Raw genomic sequence first — 27,671 nt, forward strand, 5'->3', positions numbered from 1 at the left:
AAGTTTAGCTAAAAAGTAAATATAAAAAAGATGAAAAAAAAATTAAAATAAAGAAGGAGATAAAAAAAATAAATAAAACGAAAGTATAAAAAAAAAAAAATTATGTACTACTATTATGTTGTGTATATATATATAGTAGTAAAATTTAAGGTAAGTCTTGTTTGAAGATATTAAAAAGAAGTATACAATGTAAAAGAAAAATCATTTTTGACAGCCACTCGAACCGTCTTCCTAAATTTAATTATATACCATAAAATAATAATCATTCAATGATGATACAAAATTCTCACTTTTCAATGTTTTCAAGTTTGTTAGTAATTATTCAGGCAACCGCAAAACCGAGCTTAGCTAGTGCATATTAATTAGACTTATAAATATATATTTTGCTGCTTTTAAACATATATTTTGCATTGAAACATTTTGGAAGTAAATATGTATTATCAAAGAAATTTCAGGTATTTATACAATCTACAATCACATTGATCATTTTCGCCATGTACCTAACAATTATAACCTTTATCAATTGCTGAAGATAAGTATTTAAATAAAAAAAAAAAATCACTATAATAATTTAATTTGGAAATTAAAAAAATCTAGCGAAACGACTGAAATACAATTATAAATGTGTACGAATTACTTTAATTATATACTCATGTTTGACAAAGTATATAAAAAATTTATAGAATGAACTTCATTCCAGTAATATTAGTTTATATTACTAATATATAATACTTTGTACACTTGTCATTTTTATATTTATTACTTTTATTTAAATGTACTTTTTTTATACATGTGTATTGTGTATTTTTTTTAGTTTTTAATGAAATATAATTATGTATGACCATATAGGATTTTTTGTGTATATATATTTTTTCTATATTTAGTATTTTTACTATTTATTATACTGAGAGAGAACTAGATTAGATATATTTTATATAATAGAATGGCAAAAAAAAAAAATATATAAAAAAGATGAAAAAAAAATTAAAATAATGAAAAAGATGAAAAAAAAATTAAAATAAAGAAAAAGATAAAAAAATAAAACTACAAGTATAAAAAAAAAATATGTACTGCTATTATGTTTTTTCATATTTACTGACTATGTCTATTCAATATAATAATACTAAGCAATCGTGCAACTAGTCTTAGTATGCTGTGTAGTGTGCTCAGTAAATTGCAATTTAATCACACCGATGATTTTTTTTTTACTAAATTAAATTAGTTTTATTACAAAAATAAATTGTTATATATTTTTAAACTTTATTCTTTAATTATTTTTTTACTTTTCCAATTCTTCGTTAAGTAGACTTTTCGAGTTAAAACTACCTCATCTTCAACTTTATCATCCTCTTACATTACTAGATAGTCCAGATTCAGACTTGTGGGGGAAAACATACATTAAAGATGATAACGTTATGCAAATTATTACGTTAGATAAACGGTATGTGGATATAAAAAAATATTTAGGCAGGATAAAATGGTGGTTGAAGTTGTGGATGGAAAAAAAACATGTAGGAAGAAAAAAATGAGCTAGTTTTAAATCGAAAAGTCTGCTTATTGAAGAATTGGAGAAGTAAAAAAATAATTGTATCTGTCCTTGAAATAATTAACAGTATTGTTTCAAATTATGGAGAAGATGGTCAGGGTTGCGGTCAAAAAGGGAAACAAAAATAGTTAACAACTATTTATTTTCTGACATTTCGCCCCACCACCTTCGCCATAATTTAATCTCATTTTTCTTCTAATTTCTTTAGATTTAGTGAGATAAGTATCTAACTTGTACTCTAATATATAACCTCTGTGAGGGATGATTTCATGAACTGAGTCATATATTATAAATTGAAATTAATAGTATGTTTCTAGGGAGGGGGGGTAGTATCCAAAATTTTGTAACATAATTACTCTAGAATAGGCTTTTGAAACGTATGATTTATTGTGGTTAATGCGATATTTCATACTTTAATATAATGACCCACTGTCATGTTTTTATTTGAGGGAAATTATATTCTTACCTATCCTCAAATTAATTAAAACATACTTAACCATCAAATGAATTAACGTATTATTTTTTTTAATTTTCTTTTTTCACTATAAGCTTCTTGCGTTCAAATTACCACCTTAAATATCCCGACTCTCATTGGCCGGCGTTTAGAAATCATAAATTGCTTATAAAGTCTTGGGAAAGGGTTTTTTCCTCAACTGTTATCCCGGTCAAGGATTATGAGTTCGCTAGAAATAAAAAAATGGAATGGATCTAACAAAGCGTTAAAGGTTGTCTTCTATCAAATGGCCTAATGGATCATTATCTTTAATTATTACTTTAGTAAAACTGCATTATATAATGTATTTGATTATGGAATTATAATATAAAATATATTTCATTGATAAAATTATAATATGAAATATGTTTCATTCTTTTATGTTTTTAGCACGTTATCCCGTTTGCGTACGTGGTTCTTCAACTTCCGGTGAATTGCTAATTATTCAGGGCTAGTAATTTCTTAAAAATCTATTTTCTGATAAAAATAAATTTTGTAAAACTGCTATGTGAAAACCTTTCTCTCTAAAATATTCACTTGTTTTGTAAATCTATGAATGCATGAATAATGTATGTACTCGGATCTATCATTGCGTTTTTATTTAAATATATGCTGTAAATATACAAGTCATTTATTTTATATATTTTATTACTGTTATTGCTATTTAGTTTTATAGAAAAATAATATATAAAAAACCTGTGTAAGGTATGATTTAATTATTAGTTATTTTAAAAAAATTAATAAGTAACCAATTAGTTTAAAATAAAAGAAAGAAGAAAATTCAACTGCACTGATTAAATTAATTTACCATTTTTAAACTAATATTTATATGGGCTTAGTATATATTAATAAATACTATATAAATAAATTTAACTGAGCTTATTATCAGTTACATTTTATATACCTTATTATAAACTCAGTTAAATAACAGTTATTTTTTATTAGAGTAGGATATTTGAAACCTTAATTAAGAGCTTAAGAGAAACAAATGGTTCTTTGACTTTATGGGCCTTGCAAATAATAATTTTCTTTTTTTAATTAAAAATCTCTGTAAAATGTATCTCATCATAAACCAGTTTAATATTTTTTTTAAAAACCCATATGAGATAGCACATATTTCTGCAGTAGAAATAAGTCGCTTTGTAACTCTCTTTGTACAAATAAGATAAATATAGGTAAAAATGTGTTTTATAGCTACCAAATTCCTAATTGGTGGTGTTGATATTTTTTCTTTATCTAACGTTTTATATATTATATTTTGTTTATTTTTATTTGTGCATAGTGTGAGTGGATACATTGCTGAATTGTCTTTGATTGCTGCAGGTAGTAATAATATGTAATTGTAGGAGTTGTCACACATTAGATAGATATATAATGAAAAAGAATTTTTTTAAAATCTTCATAAAAATTAAAAAAGTTTTGTTGAAAATGCAGCCATATTTAAAATAACAAAAGTTTATTTTTTCTGGAAATAGAAATACTAAATATCAAGCGTTAAATTTAGTTGAACTTGACTTTCTGGAATTTTTAAAAATTAGACTGTGACGATGCTCCGATGATCAAAGATTGATGTATTACAAAAGTATTTTTGATGTTTAGAAATGATTCAAAATATATTTGAAACATGATAATCTTTACTATTTATTAATATATAATCTTTACTATTTCTTGAGACAGGCAATTGTTTAAATAAATTGGTTAGTATTCAGGTTAAGTCTCAACACTCCTAATTATTTGTTTAACAAGTTAACAGTCGAACGTTTCGGCCAATATTAAGTATAAATTTACACCTTACATACAAGTATTTAAAACCATCTTGTAGTCTATTCTGAACAGGTCATTAATATCAGTCAAATGACGCGATTTAGTCACAATTACACTAATTTTTAATTATAGATCAACATAGCACTATCACTTTCTTATCAACTATAATTAATTTATGTAAACATGATATTTAGTTTTTTCAGTTTTCTAAGTTTCTACAATTTTTTTTTCGGACAAAGTGATAATAAATTTTATTCCTAACACACTGCATACTGTCACCATATGATCACTGCCTTTTGAGTTATATATTATAACACATTTAAATATTTTCTTTAATAGCCAACAAGTAATGCAAAAATAATTCTTACTTTAAGTACGTTGATTGAAGTATATGTATTTTAATTAACAACTTTTTATAGGTTTATATGCTCTAAATTAATCAGTTATTTTACGACTCATTTGATAGTTATCAGAGAGAATATCCTTGACTCTGTAACCCAGGAACTGGTAAAGGTTAACTGATTCCCACTTCGAAGTTACTGGGTTGATATTGCAATGGTGCGATCCTTATCTTCCTTGCTCACTTTAACTCTAAACTTTCCCCCTATATTACTATAATCTTTATTTAGTAACATTTTGATGGAGGCATTCTACTTTAATAATACACAATTACTTAAAGGTCCTAATTGCTTTGAAATATTTTACAACTTGACTATGAAATTTGGTGTCCTCTACAATTAATTTTCTTCTTCATTCCCTGTGCAATTCACATTCCATTGATAAGTGTTTAATTTAGTTGTCAACTATAACTAGCAATGGGTAAGTTTTGGTGAAACCTTATAAGAGTTTTCTTTCCATTTGGTTCCTATGCGTCATTAGGAGCCAGATCCTCATTAATGGGTCACATTATTTATTTGTTAATAGAAGGAAAACGGTTCGGGGGCGGTCAAAGAAAAACTCAAACATTAATTAAACTGTTTATATTGAGCCAACCTTTCGCCCAACGTTGCAGGGCTTCATCAAGGCTAAGAAAGTTACAAACACCTAAATGATGTAAACATAAAAGAAAATAATAAATGAAAAATAAAAAAGATGTATTGTGACACGTATTTTTTTTTTTAATATTTATTTATTGTTAGTTACAACTGTGCATTATAATACATTTAGTAAATCTGATCTAAGTTAAATTGGAGTGTTACAGGCGTGTAGAGAAACCCATTGGTAGCACTCTAATGACATTTTACATTAGCTGGTCTCGTGGCCATCTTCTTTTCAGGCGCCTCGGAGGATTGTCAGGAATGGAAGAGGATGCAAGGTTAGAAACTAGGGGGTTTGAGTGGTTAGAGAGTTTATAATGGAAGGAGTGATATCTGGTTCGGGCTAGATCGGTTTTATAGGGAACATTAAGTTCTTTATGTATGATTTTATTTTTGAAAAACTAAGGAGCATTGAGGATTTTACGAAGGATTTAGGATTGTAAGGAATTCGAAGGTTTAGTGTAGCCCCAAAGCTCAACTCCATATGTCCAGATTGGCCTTATTACAGCAATGTAGATCAGTTACGTAAAAATTAAATAAGAATACTAAAAGCTTATATACAATTAATGAAAACAGAAAAAAATAACTGATTACCGTGTAATATTGTATTTTACTCTCTCAGCGAATCGAAAACTTTAATCCTGAAAAGTAAAAAAAATGTTCGAACTAGGCGACGAGTTGAGAACCCAAAGTACCCATAGTTAAAAAAGAAAAGGAAGCACAATATAACGCACAGTGCAAATGTTTTAACTAAAGACTCCAATTGATGTTGGGCTTACATGAAGCCGGACAAGTTGAATACTTGGAGAACGGCGATTTAAAAAAAAAATATTGTAAAATCTGTGGTGCTTTAACGTTCGAAGGCTAAATTTCTAGATCACAAAATACCTGCTGTCACCAATGTAAAATCAAACTACCACCTCCCATGTGGGGTCTCTATTATATAAAAAAGGTTTTAGTAAACACCACGTAATATTTTATTTTACATATAATGTGGAATAATAAAAATAAGTCGTAAAATAACCGATTATTTTAGAGCACATAAACCTATAAAAAGTGGTTAGTTAAAATATATATACTTAAATTAACGAACCTAATGTTAGAATTATTTTTGCATTACTTGTTGGGTATTAAGAAAAATATTTAGATGTATTATAATATGTAACTCAAAAGACAATGATTATATAATGGCAGTATAAAGTGTCTTAAGATTATAATTTATTATCACTATGTCCGAAGTAGTAGTGCAATAAATTAAATTAAGTTTTTTGTTCATGTTAAGTAGTAGTAGTACCGAAGATACAAAGCATCACTTCATAATAATCTATATTTGTATTATATTTTTTAGTCCCAAAAAATTATTTTTGACCCAATAAGAATCAATTATGCGATAGAATGCTTTTATGATTGTATAAAGATGGCGACGTCATAGTTAGTTTTTTTTTTTATTACTGAAGTAGTTATTCAATTGAAGACTGGGTCATTTGACTTATTGGACTGGATTATTTTTAAGTTTTTAAATTTATTTTATTTTATGAATAATGTAAGATTAAAACTGTTTAAGCACAGCTATAGAAATATTATATTTTTCATTATGTATATAGCTTTAAATAATTTTGGTTTACTGTTTAAACACACGTACATTTTTATTATTGTTATTTATGATATTATATTATAATTAAATATATTTATATTATAGTGAACCATACAATATAATACAGATATATAAATAATCTAGGTCATTATTTTCGAGGACTAATATGCTTTTCAGACTTTTAAATAATTGTCAGTTATGCTATTAGCTTTGTTTATCTATGCAGAGAACTATGAATCGTCAGCATTTACAAAACAAAACATAACATAATTGCACCAAGAATTATTGATATAAAAAATAAGGAGATAATAAAGAACGAAATAAAATAGACATAAAAAATTTTAAAAAAAAAACAGGATAAATACTTAATATATTGTTCTATATTTGGCATTAAAGAGTTTTTTTATTACTGTAAGCCATCTGTCCCTGGCCTGAGTAACCCTACGGTCGCCCACACTCAGCAACGTTTCGTTACGACATTTCGTGAGCGTTCTTCATCACTACATTCTTTCAAGCGTTCTAAGATATTATGCTCACGGACATCGTCTCTTTCTAGCAGTTCAGTGAAAAAAAATCTATAGTAGCTATTATTAGACCATGCAAATGCTTCATTTTCCATGTAATCAAAGTCTACTAAAAGTTACACTTTATAAAAAAGTTGTTTCATACTTAATCGACTTTTCATTATATTTATATACAACTTTAGAAAAATAAATAATCAGTTAGTTATATTCGGAATTTCTGTAAACCAAAAAAATATTAATATAATTTCGATACTTGTTGAAGAAATATCTTAATTGCAGGCGATGTACTATCCCATGTAACGAAGTAAAGCTATCTTTTGTAAGCGATTTTTTACTCGTATACCTATAATTGTTCTAGATCTATCTACTAGCGAATATCTGTTATATGATTTGTTATTCAAAGTTATTCCGTCTTTATTTGAAGTTTAAATTAAAGGCTCTCATTAAATGTTTTAGTAGATTACTAATGTTACTTTTCAGAAAACTAATAATTTTATTAAAATAACAATAAAACAAGCAAGGTTGGCTCAATGGTAAGGTTTAGATTTTATTTATCTACTGATAGGTTACTAAATAAAAGTATTAAATATTATCGTGCATAAGTGTTACTGAATATAAACAATGCAAGTTCTAATGAACCCTTTTACGTATTGATAAAAAAAAATTGAATATTGATAAAAACCTTAATTTTCCCACGGGAAATAATATAGCCCAAAAGTGTTGAATTATGCAATTATTTCTTTATTGAATTTTAATGTCTCCAAAAAAAAAAAAAACTTTACAGCCTGAATTTCAGGCTTTCACTAGGGCTAAAAAAAAAAAAAGAACCATCACTCAGAGAAACATAAAAAAACAGTAGTAAAATGAATTAAGTAGAAAGTAGTTGATTAATAGCAATAGAATTAGATTGTAGTAGATTGATAACAATAGAAGATGAAATATAATATTATTGAAGTAAGAATTATACATTATAAATTATGAAAAAAACAGAAAGTGTTCGAGAAATAAACATAATGCAAGGTGCGAAAAAAAATTTCAAGCAAATGATGAGTGATGAATTTACTTTTTTGTTTTTCCTTTGCCCTGATAAACGTCTGAAATTCAGGTCGAAACGTCGGCACAAATAAATAAGTTTTTGTTTGTTTTTTTTATTTTTGCCGACCGCACCCTCGACCATCTTCTCATGTTAATCTAAGGTCAGCCATTAACACTTCAAAGTATTTTAACTTTAAAATAACTAGTTGCCGAGTGCGTTAACGTTAACAATCACGAATACAGTATAAACAAATAAAACAATTGTCATTTCGTAAACATCGTTATAAATAATAAGTGAAGTTAAGGAAGCCGAAGATTGTATATAATTGTGTATTTATAAAGCAAGTTTATTTATTAATACAATATCAAAGGAATTTTTTATTAGGTTTATTTTTTGCTGTTCAGTCAGAAATAACTTACGCAAATTAAAATCCAAATATTTTAGTTTGTTTACTATTTTTATTACATTTTCTCGAGTAGTCAGTTAAAAATTGTTATAAAATCATAAAACGACCGATAATACGATAATTATATGTATGAAATTGAATCTATAGTACTTAACTATATCTTTTAGTCTACACATTTATATTAATTTATTACTTGAAACCAGCGTGTTTCGGCTTACCTTCGACTATTATCTTGGTTAATATGTTGAAATACATCTTTCTTTTAGAGATGGTTTATTTTAGAATGATCATAAGCCCGGAATTACCTATTTATTCTTTTGTCACAAATTTAATTATCTGAATGTAGACAGAATTTCTGTTGTAATTTGAATATTTTTATCATATAATATATTGTAATTTATGGAATTTTCTAGCATTAAGATTGTAGTTTTGGAACAGTTGTTTCTGGATTAGTCAAATCCAGAATTTTCATCCAAATTGTTGATCCCCTTATGCCATTTTGGATATGAACAATTAAATTACTCTTTAAATTTTTGTCTATTTTTTTTGTTTTAACGAAGTGAAAAACGTTCTTACTTCCAAATCTTTAAAAAAGATTGAATGCACATAACATAACTAATTAAAATGTTAGATATTGAGAAATGAGAATAATTTCACTAATTAATTCTGTTTATTTTTTACACCTTGAATTAATTATAATTTCTATTCTTTCGTAAACCCCTTGATTGCGAAGTTTTTATCCCATTGTATAGCAAAGTTGAAGTTGAGCGAAGCTCTGAGACGAACTCGAGTGAAAGTCTTAACTTGGTTCTGTCTATCTTCGTTGCTCTCGTACACTCACTCACTATCAAATTAGAATATTCAATCGACTAACTTGGCAGAGGTTGAAGGGGGTATTGTACTGTAGTTTTATTCCTATTATTATTTTCCTACTACTATTCAAATTTATTTTACATTATTTCATTTATTATTTTGAACACCAATAGCGTAATTTGTTTCGATTTCAAACTTAAAAGTCATTTAATAAAATTTCTGAAATTATTTTATAAATTAATTCGTACTAAATGTGTTTTCTTGTTTTGAAATGTTTCCATTACTATATTTAAGAAACTCAGTGAGTAGTTGCAATGAGGTATCTGAAAGGAATCATATATTTCAAAAGTAATCGTTAAAATTATTGGAGATTGGAGTTAAATTTTTTCTTTCATTTGATGACATAATTTATTTTTTGTTTTAATTTTTTTCCACTATTAAAATTTGTTTGTAAAAACGTTTATTATTGTTCATACGAATGTGTCTTGTGCTCTTCATTTGTATATTTTTTTTTTTATAAATTTATATATTCATTATGAAATTTATTATAAAATGTATCTATAGATATTTAGGATGCCCGCAATCAGAATTTAGGATTGGGCAACAAGCGTAAATTAATTTAATTATTTTTTTTTTTAGAACTGTTTTAGAAAAACATTTTTGGAATAATTGAAGCTGCTGTAAACAACATTCTAAACCTTTTTGATAAAAGTTTTTTTTTTTTGTTTTATTTCTTTGTGTTTTTTTTATATTTATATATAATAAATATTTAGGATGCCAGCAATCAGAAATTAGGATTGGGTCAATAAGTATATATTAATTTATTTTTTTTTTTTTTTAAGGACTGTTTTAGAAAACATATTAGGAACAACCAAAATTGCTGTAAACAATATTCTAAACCTTTTTGATGAAAAGTTATTTTTTTTATTTTATTTTATTTCTTTATTTTTTTTTTTTGAAGACGGTTTTAGAAAAGCATATTAGGAACAATCGAAATTACTCTAAACAATTTTCTAAACCTTTTGATGAAAAGTTTGTTTTTTTAAATTTTATTTCTTTATTTTTTTTTTTTTTAAAGACGGTTTTAAAAAAACATATTAGGAACAATCGAAATTGCTATAAACAATATTCTAAATCTTTTTGATGAAACAGTTATTTTTTTACTGCAAAAAATTAACAGAAGAATTTATTTGATGATAATATGTTTAACTATAATCATTTCACTGATAAAAATTATGATGAATTGTACCAAATACCTTTTCGTTGTTTTATACTAATTAATTTTTTAAAATATTTGATCAATATACATTTAAGGTTGCTCAATTTTTCTGATTCAGTAATTTTCTATTTCAGACACACTTCGTTACGAGTTTTCTGTCTTACCTATTTTGTATAACAATTGAGGTGCAAAGTTTCAAAACCAGTCAAGTCAATTTTCATTTTTATTTTGTTTTTTAATTAACAATTTCGGTACTAGAATATCTCAATGACTAAGGTTTTCTTTCCAACACAGTTAAATTTGATATGATTTGACTGTTTTGGAAGAAATTCTTATTGTCTCGTGACAGTACCAGATCTTTTAATAAAAAATTAAAATTTGAAAACGGCTTGTTTTGGAATTTTACGCTTCAATTATGATCACTTTTTTAACGTTTGAGGACATTTTGTGCGCTTTGCTACGACTGCCGTTTAACTTCTGGTTTATTTTTAACTTGACTGCTTCAGAATTTTTCATACAGGCTTTTATCAGGCGAAAGAAGTATTTCAAATCTTATAAAACCACATGAGAAATATTTTTTTCTGTAGTCGTATTCGGAGTTACACATACATATGAAATAAATATGCACAAATCGATTTCGTGGTAGAGGCCAGTAGGTGAATTCGTCTGGTCACGTTAATGTTTTCATCCACTTAGCTATATTGGATTACTCTAAAATACCCATGGTTACAATTTATTATGCGGCAGGTAACTCATTGCAATATTAAAACTTCTGCCATTCCATTGTAAAAATAGTAGATTTTTCTTTAGACTTGCTCTTTCCTGGAAGAACCACTTTCTCTAATTCCAAACACAAAGGGCCAGGACGTACTTGACATATTTGTTAGTAGAGGACTGAGGACTAGCCCGCACCGTAACGAAGCGAGCAGACCTTGGCTCACTATGGTTATTGAGCCTTTTGTGAGTTGCAATAGGCCATCACTCACCGGTCGTATAGTCTCATTTATGTAATGCTTTGATAATGTAGTAATGTGTTAGTACTATTTAAATTTACGTCTTATAGTCACATACTGAGCGAATATTGATTTTAATACTATAAAGTAATAATAAACACAAATTAATGAAACTTGTTTTATTTACTCTGACGTTTCGGCCTAATTTTTTTTCGAAACCAAGAAGATAATAAATAAATGATACTACAGGGATATTCATGATGTGTTAAATATTAAATGTTTTACCATGTTAAATTATATAAGTATAGGATTTGAGCATCCCTATTAAAAGTCATGTTAAATGATAAATGCATAAGAGCTCCTAGCGGATTTTCTGAGCACTTGCTTTATAACCTTTCCTCCCAAACTTTTTGTTATTGTTTACTTCTTAGTTTTGATTACAGTAATTTATTACAACATGCCTAAAATATGTGAAAAATAGAAGTGTAAAAGTTTGGCTACTGATTATATTTTTTCTTGAAGAAGTTTGTCGGGGGGTGCGGTCAGCAAAGAACAACATAAATAAACAAAACCATATTTATTTATTTTATGCAGTCATAAAATAAATAAATATGGTTTTGTTTATTTATGTTGTTCTTTGCTGACCGCACCCCCCGATAAACTTCTTCAAGCATTAATCTACGGTCAACTATCTACACCTCGATTATATTTTTTAAAAGTGCAAAACACAAACTACGAGTAAGTAACATAACACAACAAATAAAACGGTGACAAGCTCAGCAGGTCTGTTTCGCGACGTCATTATCCATTTAACAGACTCTAAGCCATGTTACATGTTATATCGTTTTAACTTAATAAAAGAAGGAAATATTTCTCCATTTAACATAAGTTTTCTATTTAACTTGTTAAACTAAAGATCATGAATACCCCTTATAAGAACATAAATATAATATTGGAAAGGTAATAATTTACATGAAAAGATAAAAAACACTGAAAACATTAGAATAACAAGATAATAATTAAAAATTAAACAGTTCTCTACGCAATGATAAAAAATTTGCTTCTATCGAATGGATCCCCTGCTTTTCGTTCACTAAACTTATTTGAGCAGGTGTTCCTCAAGGCTCCGTCTCGGCACCGGTCCTATAATAGATACACTCACACTACTCAACCTACCGTCAGGCAATAGTTTACTGTCTTGTACTAATACAGACGGTAATGTCATTATTTCTAAATACTATTTACCAAGCCTTACTAGCTATACAACAAAATTACAAACCTCAAGCAAAATAATTATTACAAGATAGACCTCATTAACATTTGCTGGGGCTATTGTAATAATAATTATTACAAACTTCTCCTTTCACTTTTGAACAAACTAATGAAAATACACTATTAGATACATTAAACTGTGAGTGTGTTTGCGTGCACTCGTCTTTATTCAGTGGAAACTCTCTCAACAAGTTCCTTATATAAAAATAATGATTCATACATTAAATATACCAGTAACGTCTTTGAAAATTGTGAACTTCAAATCACGATGAGGGTCTGTATTTTTTTTTGTTTAATAGATAATGAAATTTTAAGACGAATTCTTATCTGTTTTTTTTTTTACTCCAACGCGTCCTTAAGGTATCAATAGCCAAAAACAATTGTTTTCGATTTGCTTGATAACGGTGCAGAAAATAAAAAAAAAAAAATCCTAGAGAATAAAGTGGTTTAAGAATTCAATCTAATTTAATTTATATTTTGTCTATGTTCAGCAGTGTAGGCGCACAAATTGTCAAATTGATAAAAATTGTTTGAGTTTTTTGGGAGATTTTCGCCTTCAGGGGACACATTGGATTATAAAAAAAAATTCCTATATGAATTTGTTTAAAAATTTCGTTTGATGTAAGAATTCGTAAAATAAGGAAGAAAATTCACTGGAAAATCCAGAATAAAGTGTACTGGAGAAGCACTGGTTAAAGTTAAAAAAATAAGAATACTTTCAGATGATATATATGGTAGTTATGCCTCAGTGAAAAAGTTCTTTTTGGGTTGGTTTTACAGAATTATAAGCTTAGAAGAAAGAATACATTTTGGGGATTGTAAGTATGGTTTTAAAAGTACAGAATTTTTAATTCTATTGTAAAAATTTAAAGTTTTTGTTCGCGTTACATTTGACTCTGACAAATGTTTTAAGTTGAATTAACTGCTATATGCTTCTTGTAGGTTCGTTGAAAGTAATTCAATAGATAAAGAGACGGGGGGAAGACCATGGCAGAACGACCTTTGTTAAAATTGAGTGGCCAATTAAGTAAATTTAGGGTCACCACTAAAAGAAAACTTTATTAATTTTCTTGCTTCTTGCTAAGGAGGTAAAATAATTTTTTTCGTAATATGCTAAAAATCCTTTTGCCCGTTAAATATAATTATAAAGAAATGGATACGCCGTGATTGAAATGTTGATTGTATGTTGAAAATATTTCGCCTCGATAAGTAACGTAACGCTGAAGAGAAGTATTTCGATTTGGGTGGCCGAATGCTAAATTGAAAAATGGAAGTTGTATTGATAACACAATATCATATTAATCGAAAAGATTATATTAAAAAGATAAATGTATAAAGTGAAATCAATGAACATATTTAATTAGCTATAATTTATTTTCTCCTTGAATAGATTATTCTTATGACGTTTGTGAAATTTGCGGACTATTGATGAAAATCATTAAATGGTTCAATTACTTAGACTAGGAGAACCACTTTCACTAGCATTAAAAACATTTTACCGATATCTTCATTGCATTTATTCTAATAAGTGATCGTAATTCATTATTTTAATATTTGAAATAATAACAGGTATGTATATTGTAATTATTTCGTTGAATTTTTTTTTGTATCACTCATGTATTGGAATATAATATTATTTCCTCTATAGATTATTTATCTATATGGGTCGTGACGTATCTTTTAATACAAATGTTATTCATAGCGGTTATATTGTTCTTTCTATAATAGATTGTGACTTCATCCTCTTGCGTTCTCACTCTGCTTTTATCATCTTGTATTTTTGTAGCTTGAGCTCTTTGTTCACGAACTAAAACTATCCAGAGAAATAATTATAATGATTCGCCTATAGTTGTCTATCTGTGTTGGATATTAATACTAGGATATCCAAGTGTACGTTCAACCTCTCTAGTCTCCAGTATGTTTTAAATTTCGAATTGATTTTCTATAGATCACAACAGTGGCTTGCGGTTTGTCATTTGAAGGTATTAATAATTTTATAACCTTATCCAGTTCTTTTACATAGCACCTTACTCTGGAATTTCCCTGTGAGGTGGAGTAGCTTTTGCTACGATTTTGAAAGGAAATTCAAATCATTATAACTTTTTTGATCCGACGTGTTCTGAAAGTTTAAATGAATCGCCAATAATGATTTTAGATGATTCGCCGGAATCATCTAACTGTAGGGAAAATCGAATCTTTCGAATAAAATCTTTTTAGAATTCAATTTCTCGTATGGATCCGTCAGTATAATTAAGGAATTTGTCTATTAATCATTCATAACCATGCAATTTGAGACTGTTTGAAAAAACTCAATTTATGATGACCGATTCTTACGGGAAATGATATTTGGAGTTTGGAAAAAATTTGAAAGTTTGTTCGATTTTTTTGTCATTTTTCCTGTTAATCGTCAAGTAATGTAAAATGCAGTTTGTAGTTTTCTGCAATTAGCGCCATCTGTAGGCATTGGATCAAAACTTTAAAAGAATTTGTCTAAAAATTTTATTTGCTATCACTCTTAAAACATTTATAGACTAAATGTCATTGTTATAGATAATGTATTGCATATTTCATGTACATTGTAAGAAAATAAGACGGTAAAATTAATATTAAGCATATTTTCGGTTAATATTGGATAAATAGTCCTGAAATCTTGGTAAACTGTTGACATTTTTTTTTTCTAATTAAGTATTTCTTTGAAAGTATTTTGTTGAAAAATTGGAAATGTATAGCGAAATAAACTTTGCAAATCTAGTAAAGAGAAAAGTACTTAGTTTTAGTAAAAAAAATTGCTTATTGCCAATATTAATAGTAATATTGCTAATTATTCTTACCATTCATTGTAAATAATTTAAATAAAAATCTATTGTTTCTTTATATAGTTTTAATTTGTATTTATTTTTTTATTAGAACTTTCTTATATATTTATAACGATTCATTTCCTATATCTTGATTGTAGAATATTATTGGTAATCTTATTATAATTTTTTATTTATTTGAATATGATATGATAAAAAAATTATATGTTTATAATATTAATCATAAAGATTAATGGAATAAAAAGTTAAAATTTCTCAAATTTCAATATATTTTTTTATTTTTGCTTAGATTGGCGGCGAAAAGAGAGAAGTCGTATTAAGACAGAACCTGGAATAACTCCATGTCAAGTACAAGAAGTCACCACTAGTTCTAAACATGAACAGAATGGTGAGTCAAATTTTTAATAATGTTTTATTACAATGAAGAGATAAAGTTTATGAAAATTTTGCCATTAATTATGATAAATATAGATATATCCATTAATTAATTAATTATTGTAGAACTTAGTAGGATCCTTTTATTTGGATCAAGGAATGTGTTACAAGTATTGTAAGCCCAGGGGTTATAATGAAATGGTTGCTTTTTATTAAATATAATGCTCTCACATAATGTTTTATTATTTTAGCAAATGGCAAATACTTTTAATTTATTAAAAACGTAAATGTTTAAGGTTATATTCTGTTCAATTGTTATTCACTAATTATGAATCGACAGTTTGGTCCCAAAGTTTAATTCATAAGTAATTAAGAAATTAGGTAAAGATACCTTCAACTGTGTATATATATTTAAAGAATCATCATAAAAAAATATGTTTAAGGTAAAGGATTATGTAGATTTTTTTCTTCCTAAATCCTCATTTATGATAATATTTTCAGCTCCCCATAAGGATATATCGAATTTCCTGACATTTATTGTTTTTTATATTATTTTTACTATAATTTATATTTTTTCAAATTTATATAACAATTACAATTTTTCGTTTATTAGGCAATACTATACCCGTGGGGATAGCAGTAGCCCGTCAGAGGATACAACAATCAACGCCTCCTCCCTTAAGTAAGTTTCATTTTAATTATTATAAAATATATTTAAATAGATAACAGTCTATTATGTATAGTTATTTTGTACGATTGATAAGTATGCTGTGCTTTGTATGTATTTCTCCCTCTCTCTTCATTGAATAAAATCGCGTAATATTTATTTTAAAATTATTATATAGTTTTTCTAATTATTTTTTGTTATTACTGTGACAAGATTCATTCAGATTAATATTCATCTTAAAATTCATTATTAAAAATTATAAACATAGTTTATTAAAATATATATTTTAAACAAATATAATCTCACAAATTATAAATGTATTTTATAAAATTTATAATTTCCTCAAATCAGTTGATATTAGTAGAGAAAATAAAAATGTCTAGACTGATAGATGAAGTTCAGTATTCATAAGCTAGCAATATTTATGGATAGAAGTTACTTTACAGCAATTTAAGTTTGGACATAACCTGGAAATATAAATGTTTTTTCATATGGAAGAATTCAAAGCCAGTTTTTCAATTGTAAAAATTAATCCATTAGACTATACGAATGATATTTAGATATATTAATATATTTATAAACTATTGTTATGGATTAAGGTGTTCTTAATTTCTTTATTAACCTCCAAACTTCATCTATGTGTGTGAATCACAGTCATACAACTTTCTAATTTTATGTTATGAATTATACAGTTATGATATTCTCATTAATCAGTAGAATGTGTTTAAATATTTTTTCTGTTTCGAATAACAGACATCCTCTTTGATGTATTGAAACTTGTATATAGTTTTCTGTTTCATGTGATTTCTTTTTTTAAATAGAATTCATGCGAATCTTTGTTCTGTTTGTTCGAGTTCAATCAATGTTTGTTTTGTGATAAACTTGGTGCTTTATTCCTTGTAATATGGGGGTTAACAATAACAATAACAACCAATGAATAAAAAAAGATAAATATTTACAGAATGGTTAAAGTAAATAATTGTACCAAATGAAAATTAATTAAAATAAAGTAATGAAAGTAGTGGAAAATAAAACGTATATATAGGTAATTAAATATTTAAGTAAAATAATATAATTAAGAAAATAAAAATATAAAGATTCATAGTGCAAAGAAATATGAATATAGAATAAAGATAAAAAATATAAAGTTAAGTTAGACAAAAGAAGTGATTAGAAACTATGACAATAGTATGTAGGAAACATAACTAATAGCGTGGATAAAGAAAAATAAAAATAAAAAAAATAGAGAGGGAGAAGGGGTAAAAGAAAGATAAAAAAAAGAGAATAAAACATAGAACTCACCTAAACTTATAGGAGAAAAAATCTATATTATAAAATAACTAAATAAAAAGCTCTGTTACTTTTTTAATAAATTAACTATTTGAGAATAAGTTTGACGATAAGTTATGTTTGTCAGTTTTTAAAATAAAATTATTTATTTAATACCCTCCATTTACTAGGCATGTGAGAGCAACTTCGACTGACCGGAATACTTGATTAAATTTTGGCAATTTTCCGATTTTTCTCTTAAAAAGCTCAAACGATTTTGATTTATCTCAGTAGATTAATGTACAGTCAAGTGTTCTCCAGTATCAAACAGGTTTAATCCTCTTTAAAATAGTCCGACACGCTTTAAATGCAGATTTAAAAAAAAAATTCTTCCTCTCCAGCACCTTTATTTTGTTTATTTGAAAAAATAAACAGTTCTCATTGTTAGCAATCATGCACAATGGATAAATACAAAATATTAAGGAATTATTTAAATAACTAAAAGAAAATTAGAATCTTTTATATGTATAAATGATTGACCGTATTTTTCAAAATATGAAGATTGTTGTGAGTGGAGTCAAGGAGTACAGAAAAAATTTAACAACTATTTATTTGCCGACGTTTCGCCCCACAGTAGGGGTATTCATGATGTTGTGTTAAATGTAAAATGTTTTGCCATGTTAAATGTTATAACTATAAGATTGTGAGCAGCCCTATTTGAAGTCATGTTAAACGTTAAATGCACAAGAGTTCCTAGCGGATTTTCTCAGCAACTTGTTGTATAAGCCTTTATGTTTATAACCTTCCTTCCAGACCCTCATGTTATTGTTTACTTCAATTTTGATTTAAGTAATTAATTACAACATGCCTAGAGTGAGTGAAAAGTGGAATTTGTGTGAAAGTTTAGCTTATGAAATGAAATGAAAAAATGACTTTATTCTGGGACATATGTCCCCTAAGAATAATTACATGGTTCATATAGTGAGATTTTTATCTGGCGAGCGTTTACAAATTTTCAGATAGTAGAATGAAATTACATTGTTTTTTTTTCTCAAATGTATCATTAAAATTATCCATTCTGGTTTAATAACAGGGATATGAATACCACAAACACACAAAAGAACTGAGCTGTCACAACAAAAATGGCGGCGATCTCAACTGGTCTATTGTGTGACGTCATTCTCCATTTAACAGACCATGTAACAGACTCTCAGCCATGTTAAATGTTATTTCGTTTTACCACGGTAAAAGAAGGCAATTTTTTTCGATTTAACATGAGTTTTTCCATTTAACATGTTAAACCAAAGATCATGAATACCCCTATTATATAGCTACATCAGGGTTGATCGAGTAGGAAGATATCGAAACAGTGTTCAATATATTTCAATCAATTCCAATGCATTACGGCTTCGTTTTCTTTTGTTAAACTGTTTTATTTTTGGCAGGAACAAAATTTATTTCCACCTCAAGAAGCGAAATATAAAAACATTTTCTTAATATGAGTATTTTTCGGTTTCAATAGGATTTTGAATATTTTTTTTTTTCTTCAAAAATTGTAAAAATAGCAATTACTTCAACATAAGCCCATTAATCTACAAAAAACTTTGGGGCACACCGCACCAGATTTTTTAATGTGTTTGTTGCTGGTATCATAACTGTGAAAAGTGGTTTATTCCAGATTTCTTTGAGTCGATAAATACAAAATATTAAAGAATTATTTAAATAACTAAAGGAACAATAGAAACAGTGTTTCAATATCTTTCAATCAATTCCTTTGCTTTACGGCTTCGTTATCTTTTGTTAACTGTTTTATTTTTGGCCGGAAAAAAATTTATTCCCACCCTAAAATACGAAAATTTATTCAAGAAACCCTAAAATACTAGTTTTTATAGCTAAATATAAAAACATTTTCTTTATATTTTTCGGTTTCAATAGGCTTTTGAGTATGTTTTTTTTCCTCCCAAAATTATAAAAATAGCTTCAACATGAGTCCATTAATCTAAACAAAACTTTGAGCGCATCGCACCAGATTTTTTAATATATTTGTTGCTGGTATCAAAACTGTGAGAAGTGGATTTCGTTGAGTGGAATAGCAAAATTAAAAGAAATTTCAGACGTAATCTAGCGTCAACTATAAGAATGTTAAACAAAGCATTTTTTATTGTGAAAAATCGCTAGGATCCTATTTAGGTTCTTTGTGTTGTATATTTTTTTAAATTATTGTGTTAATTATTTAAATTATTGTATGCATAATATGAATTGTGTAAATTTATATTGATGACCTGATGATGGTGCGATAGCCCCTAAACGTTGTCAATTTTCACTAAAATAAAGAAATTTAACAAGGAAGTGGTCGGTAAATTTTATCTTCTGTTGAGATGGGAAGGGTTGGTCCTCTGCATCACCTCTGCTCCCCTAGCTTTTTGGCCTGGAGCTCAGTACCATAAATCTGCCCAACCTCTGTAATATGGGTACCTGACCCCTCCCTTACTGACCTTTCCTAACTCAATTCTAACAGGCTAAATAGATTTTAATTATGAATCTCTTCATGGAGAATGGGTGTTTCAGGATAATTTTATAGTTTAAATTTGTTGCATATGTGGAAGATTTGAATGCGAAATTCTTCAATAGAATTTAACCAACCGTAATAACATTCTTAAGCCATGTCCTAGTATTTACTTTGTCTTAGTATTACTTATTTACCTACTATCTGATTCTAAAAAATATACATCGTGGGCATCAGTGTATTATTCAATTATTAAAAAATACTCTAACTATAGCACTGTTTTAGTTATAAACAGTATTATGATTATTATTATAACTTATACGATTTTGAGATGCCGGGCGGAAGTAAACAGAGCGGCATGGAGAGGACCGATCGATGCCTCCTCCCGATCGGGTGAGCTCGGCAATGTTCGGCCACCTCCGCCGGCCATTAACCCCTACTATTTGTATTGCCATTTTCTCTTCCCCCTCCCCGTTTTTGCTGCAATGGCCCGCCGAAATTAATTAGTTGCCATTACCAAACTGTAAAGTATTGTTTACCTCCACCGTTATTGAGCTTAAATGATGTTTTATTTTATATTTAGTCCAACCAGTTAAACTCTTTAGAATTCCAATTAATTGCACATTATTATAGTATGTTATATTTTTAAAATATTCATTTGTTCGAAAATGATCAGAGATTGGTTTATAATTTTCTCAGGTTGGAATAAAAATTCGATTTACATGCTTATCCAAAACCGCCACCACCTTTTTGATTTACTATAATTTAACATTCATTGTTACTTCTGTGGAATTCCATTTTTATTCAAAGTAAAATTCTATTCAAGAAAAACGACAATTCAAATATGCAATATTTGAGCTGAATTTATTTTGAAATACTAAACAACTGATATACCAATATTATAAACCTATTTTAAATTTTAGGTAAGTATATACAATCACAAATGCCTATTTTTTAGAAAAAAAGAAAGAGAGAGAGGGAGCTTAATACTAATTTAGTTTAAGTTTTATTGTATTTTTAAGTTGATTCTTCTCAAATATTGTCTTTTTAAGTTGGTTCACTTTCCCTGCGGGTGAGCGATATCATGGCACTGATGATATAAATTGTAAATTAGATATTATTTATGTATTTTAGCAAACTATTTGTATTTATCGATGTTTTATTTTTGTTTTGTTACCCCCCCCCCTTAATTATATCATTATATTATTTTTGTTATATGCCCGTAGAATAAATAGCTTGTGATACCAGAGAAGAGTATAAGTTACTGGTTGGTATTAGTAATAGCTGGTAGGTAGACATTGAATTCGGTGCAGCCTGTCTTTTATATATTTATTTTTATAAATAATTATACAAAAGACAGATTTCAATTACAAAAATATTAAATAGATAGATCAATAAGCTTTTATTTACTATATTTGATTATATTAAGTACGGAGGGTCTAAAGGTATCCACATATTCTTTGATTAGTTATGTGGCTTACAAAATTTTTTTAAAAATCGTTGTTGTAGTGTCCTGTACTTTGCAATAATTTTACTATTTCATTAAACAAACAACTATACTATTTAACTTCTGTTTAATGAACGTGTTTCATCTTTTTATTAATCAAATAAAAGTTTTCCTGTATTAAAGAACTACGCCAATCGAATCCCTATATTCATAAAATCATTTTCTGAAATAAATTTAATCAAAATCCTCTCCGGAATGTTAGGAACTATTTTATACATTGAGAATTTTCATATCTGATGAGAGGATATTTGATATTTTTTATTTTCATGGTTAACATTGTTAAATTTTCTTTTCTTATATTTTTCATTATTACAATTTAATAATATATTAGATTTCCAGTTATTAGTACTCATTTTAGATTTGAAAGGGATGTCTTCAGGTAACAAAATCATAGAAGTTTTTTTCTCATCGGTTGCGTACGTTTTTGAGGTAGTGCCACCCAACTCAACCATTGGTTTCTCTATAAAAATAAAAATAAACCAAACAAACAATTTTGGAACTTTTCAGTTTTTCACTTATTTCTAGAAAACTAAACAATTTTCGAAGGTGAGCATATACTATTCAAAATTAATGCAGACCTTAAACAAAAAATAAATAAATTTACTTTGGTTTAACTTGGGACGTCGCTAATGCTGTTTGAAAAAGCTAATTTTTATTCTATGTGAAAAAGTAAACCCCTAGATTAATCTAGACACACCTGGCATTTTTATAATAGTTCATTGTTGTATTACATTAATATTTGAGTGTGACCGGACAGTTAAAAGGGAATCTAGTGAGTGATGGCATAGCTTGACTGAAAATGAAATGTGAGATGCCTTTTTGTTGGAAATTTTGTCTGCTTTAATTTTTTGTTGAACGTTCTTCTTCAAAGATGTTTTCGAAAAATAAGCAAAAAACTAAAAAGAACTGTATCTTTTCCAAACGAAATTTTGATGTTCTATTAAAACGACTATTCTATCACTGTCCGCGATTCTAAATTAACTCACTCTTTGAAAGATTACAGAATTAATTAAAATGACAAATAACTGACGTTTTTCCACAATAAAGGTTTCAATAACTCTGACATGAAAGTTATTAAAGGTCTTTCCGTGACCCTGCCAGGTTACTCCTTTAGTAAGGATCGGTTTTTTTCCTCTTTGAGAAGACACTATAAAGGGTTATGAAATAGAGATCGGATTGAATGGCTACAAAGGGGATTGTTCCCAGCGGGAGGGAGGGGGCCTGGTATCAGCCTCTACAAACAATATAATATCAACAGGTGTCAATCCACTGCCTCTACTATGAATAATGAATTTAATACAACTTTTACCTACAGGTATTCTCTACATTTTACCTAAATTTGAATAAACGTTTTTCAACGTTATATTAAAAAAAAATATTTAGGTTTATTTGTCACCAGAGACAACTCAAGATATAATCATGTTTATTTTGTCTTCTGTGGTGTGCTTGATGTTGATGTGATACACCTGCATCTAAGCGATTTATTACATGTTAAATAATTATATGTATTAGTGATACCTTTAATTGTATTACAATGTAATCCAGTCCACAAAGAGTTTCCAAAAAAAAAAACTTTGAAATTTTGTTCCCTGGGATTCAATAAGTTTTTATTCCAATCAAATTTCAAGTTAGCCACCTTGGTCGTTTGGTTTATATATGTGTTTGTGTTTATCCTTTTATATATATATATGTGTATATTATTTTGCCCCGAACTCGGCCTTACTGATATGCTATTTGTAAAATAATTTATTTCAGGCATAATAGCATGTTGATATCTCTAGTAACAACTTCATATTATGTCCCTATATTAGAACAAAAAAACAAAACATTTAAAATAAAAAAGAAAATATGATTTTTTTCTTATAACACACTTTTTTGAAACCTTAGAATAGATGGGGAACCCCTTTATTTGTCTACTTTTTATGATTTTACTTATTTTTTGATTTGTATGAAAAGGTTTTGTAAAACCTAAAAAAAATCAATAAATTAACTTAAACAACAAAATATAAGACCTATCGTCAACTGGGAGCAGAAAGCTGCGAAATCAATTCGTCCAAAAACGCGCGATCCGTACACGTGGCTGCGACCACTAGGCCCGTATTGTTCGTCAGTTTTCGTCCTAACATGTGCGAAGTGCGAACCGATCCCGTTCTGCTGAGATTTTGTTGCGAACGAGAGCGAAAAAAGAGTGACAAATGGTCTGTAGAAGTTAATTTATTGGAAATATCAAGAATGTATCGATATGTGTCCTTTCTCATTCGGAAGTAGGAGAAATAGTGGTTATCGTCCATTTGAAGATCGTAGCCGCATATGAGAAACTTCAAACTAACTAGTTTATTTTTGCGTAAATGTTATTCACCCCCATTTTCCGTCTTCTTCGATATCGTCTGTGCCAGATACGTCGATGAATCGGTGATAATTCTAAAAAGAAAAATTCTTCATTAGAGAACCGTTCCGAAGAAAAATCGTGTTCTACGAATTCGGACGAGAGCCCTAAGAAAAAAAATATCTATAAGTCCCTCAAATCTGTCTATTGCGCCAAAGGTTAAATGATTGATTTCTATTTTTGTTCCATGAATCGTCAGTTTAAATTATTTCATACTCCAATTGGAAGAATCCTCTGAATAAATTTTGTAATGATTTTAATTATAACTTGTTGATCTCTGTGTGCATGATGAGATATAGCAATTTGTTTTTGCAAAAATTCAATACTTAAATTATGTAATTGAGTGTTCTAAATAGGGTTTTATTGAAGTAAATGTAACAGAAGCGAAACACTTCTATGGTATTATCTTTCCCGCGGGGGATCATTAATGACATGGTAAGTAGACATCTTGTTCAAAGGCTGTGTCCTCTCAGTGAGTTCACTGCCCTTACTGACATCGTACTGTACCTTTCGGCAAAGAATCAGATCAGTCATTAAAAGAAAAAGAGATAGGAATTCATTGAAGAAGAATCATTGTGATCTGGCCTTGGATTTTAGAACAAATCTGATATGCACAGAACCAACTCGAGCGGTGATTGAACTTGCCCAGTCAGGGGCCTGAGTGCTCTACACTGCACGGCTGGAGCGTACTCAGCCTCTTTACAGAGGACATTGCCATATTAATTTCAGGAACGTATATAATTCACTCTTTATTGAAATTGTATTTGTATAATGTTAGATAGATTTTTGGCATTGGTTTTGGTGGGTGGATAGATTAGATTGTATTGTATGTTAGATTAGAACTGCGGCGATGTTCAATGAGATGGACCGAATGGCCTTAAAGAATTTTATTTAGTTTTCTTGAATTACAATAATACAAGCTACCATACCTCGATCGAGCCTTACCTGGAACCTCCCTCCATATCAGCATCAAACTAACTCAAACCTAGGCAAGGTTAGCTATATCCTATCTTGAATAGAAAATACAAATTAAAACCAGAAACAGCTAATCTTATTTTTAAAACAATCCTCAAGCCATTACTGATGTAGGGCTGTGAAGTCTGGGGAGCAGCATCCTTTAAGAAAAAGAAAAACTACAATCTTTTCAAAATAAAGTCGTAAGAATTGCGGTGGAAGCTCCTTGGTTCATAAGATATAGCCAATTGCATCGGGAATTACATATAGAAATAATGTAGGATTACATTAAAAAAAGAGGTTCATGAAGTTCCATTCCCAGTTACCTACATTTTAAGGAGCGACCTTCAACTTAGGAAACCCAACCACAACCCGAAGACTAAAGCCCAGATTGCTGCAGGACATTCTGTTAGTTCTATATTTATCAGTTCTGTTATCGTCTCTCTTTTTTATTTTATTTTATCTTAATTTCTTTTTCTTTTTTTCTGTCATCTTTTTCTTAAATTCACTTTCTTAGTTTTTTTTTCTTTTAGAAGGTTATTATTTAGTTTGTTAAATCCATAAATGTCATTGTTTTTGTTAATAACTTTACTTTTATCCTTTATTAAGAATTATTATTTTAAGCTATTTATTTTCTCTTTTTTTTTTTTTTTTATTTATAACATTTTATACAGTTAGTCTTTTGTATGAGACTATACGATGTAATCACCCATAATCACTTGTTTAAAAAAATGTTCCTCTTACATTAACCATAATTAAGGGCAACAGTATTAGCGTTCTAGTATTCCTTCAACACTAAATTATAATAAAAATAATTTAAATGATTAAAAAAAAAATAATAATAATAAAAAATACAAATATGTTACAGAATAACTTCAAAAATATTAGACTGTTTATTTAGTGCCGACATTTAGGTCCACATTTTAACTCTTCATCAAAAGTACAAATAATGAGGTACACTGAAGGTGACATATTGAAGAATCATATATCATATGATTCCAACTTTCATCGCGCTACCATTTCTGGATAAATTTAATTTTTCTTGATATACCATTTGTTATTTCATTATTCTCACTTTTGATTCTATCTTGTTCTTTATAACCTTAATGAATGTGGGCCAATAAACGTCAGAATCAATAAGTAGTTTATATTAAATATGTTTTCTGTTTTTTTAACTTCCCTTACTTGATACACGGCTCTGATCAGCTTAACTATCATTATAATTTTTTTTGTTAAGAACTACAGTGTAAATTTTTGGTTGACTACTCATGGAGATATTTCATGACCTCTTGATATTTTATTGACCTTCATATATACTTGTATACTTATGCTGAATAATTTTTAATGAGGTGTAGATAGTTGACCGTACATTAATAAGTGAAGAAAATGGTTGGGGAGTGTGGTCAGCAAAAACACACAAATAAAGAAAAACATATTTATCCATGCCGACGTTCGACCCGAGTTTTAGGTCTTCGTGAGGGAGCTTACAGCACAGATTCTGGTTAAACTCAAACTGAGTGTAGCCGGAATCTCAGTCGCAAGCTCCCTGAAGAACACCTGAAACTCACGTCGAAACGTCGGCATAAATAAATATTTTTTTGTTTTTTTGCTCTTCACACCCGCCGACCATTTTCTTCACTTAAATACGTTTTCAGAATCTAATGCACTATGAAAAAACATTTCAATAAAATGTTCGGTGTAGGAATAATATATCATTCCTGCTTGTAGTGTGCTGCTAAAAATGACAGAAATATGTTGTTTAATTGTTTAACCTACAATATTCAATGTTTTGTTAAAAATGATTTTTCCACCTTAAAAAATTATAATAATATAATAAAATAGTAAATAAAATAAAATGGAAATAAATTCCCCAAACATTGTTTGGTAATTCAGCAAAGCAGAAATTGAAACGTCGGTAAAAAATTGGTACAAAAACTACATAATCAAATCAAATTAAAATGTTTAAATATTTACTTTGAACTTAATGAGTTGAACTGATTTTAGTAACTAATTGTATAATATTGTATTACACTTTTGCCATTAACAGCAATCTCGAATAGTAATGTGACAGTCACCTTTGATCCTGCTCCAATTTGTCAGCGATAAAACAATCATTGGTGACACTTTATACTTGGTCAATCAGTGTCAAAGTCAAATAGGGAATGTGTGGATTTTCACTAAGTTTTCTACCTAATGTCATCAAATTTCCGAAGTAGAGAACAGTTGAACTATAAGTAGTTGACCGAATCATATTAAGTCATTTTAAGTTATTAAAAAAACTATTTATGTTTCTTGAAAAATATGTACCGTTCTATGCTGGAATTCATTAATCCTGGTTTAATTTGAATCCCCTGATGTTAGATTGTGTGGCCGAGGTGTTAATCATATACATTTACTGCCGTGTACGGGGCTCGGGGTTTCTAAGCCCGACTGGGGGTTCCCCGTACAGGTATTATATTTAAATTTATTCATATATCAATGTATTTATATTATGTATTTGTATTTATATTGTATATTTATATTATGTATTTATA

General features: G+C 28.2%; 1 protein-coding gene across 1 annotated transcript in view; it reads left to right on the plus strand.

Annotated features, from left to right (window-relative positions):
- Positions 1-27,671, plus strand: part of wge (winged eye) — a gene marked incomplete in the record, with an annotated part of 98,903 nt that overhangs the window by 26,770 nt on the left and 44,462 nt on the right. The window contains 2 exon segments of the mRNA XM_067050322.1: positions 15,763-15,861; positions 16,462-16,530. Coding sequence (XP_066906423.1) covers positions 15,763-15,861; positions 16,462-16,530 — 168 coding nt within the window.

The sequence above is a fragment of the Halyomorpha halys genome, unplaced genomic scaffold (genome assembly GCF_000696795.3).
Source record: "Halyomorpha halys isolate HHAL.00 unplaced genomic scaffold, Hhal_1.1 Scaffold602.1, whole genome shotgun sequence".
In the NCBI taxonomy this organism is placed as follows: Eukaryota; Metazoa; Arthropoda; class Insecta; order Hemiptera; family Pentatomidae; genus Halyomorpha; species Halyomorpha halys.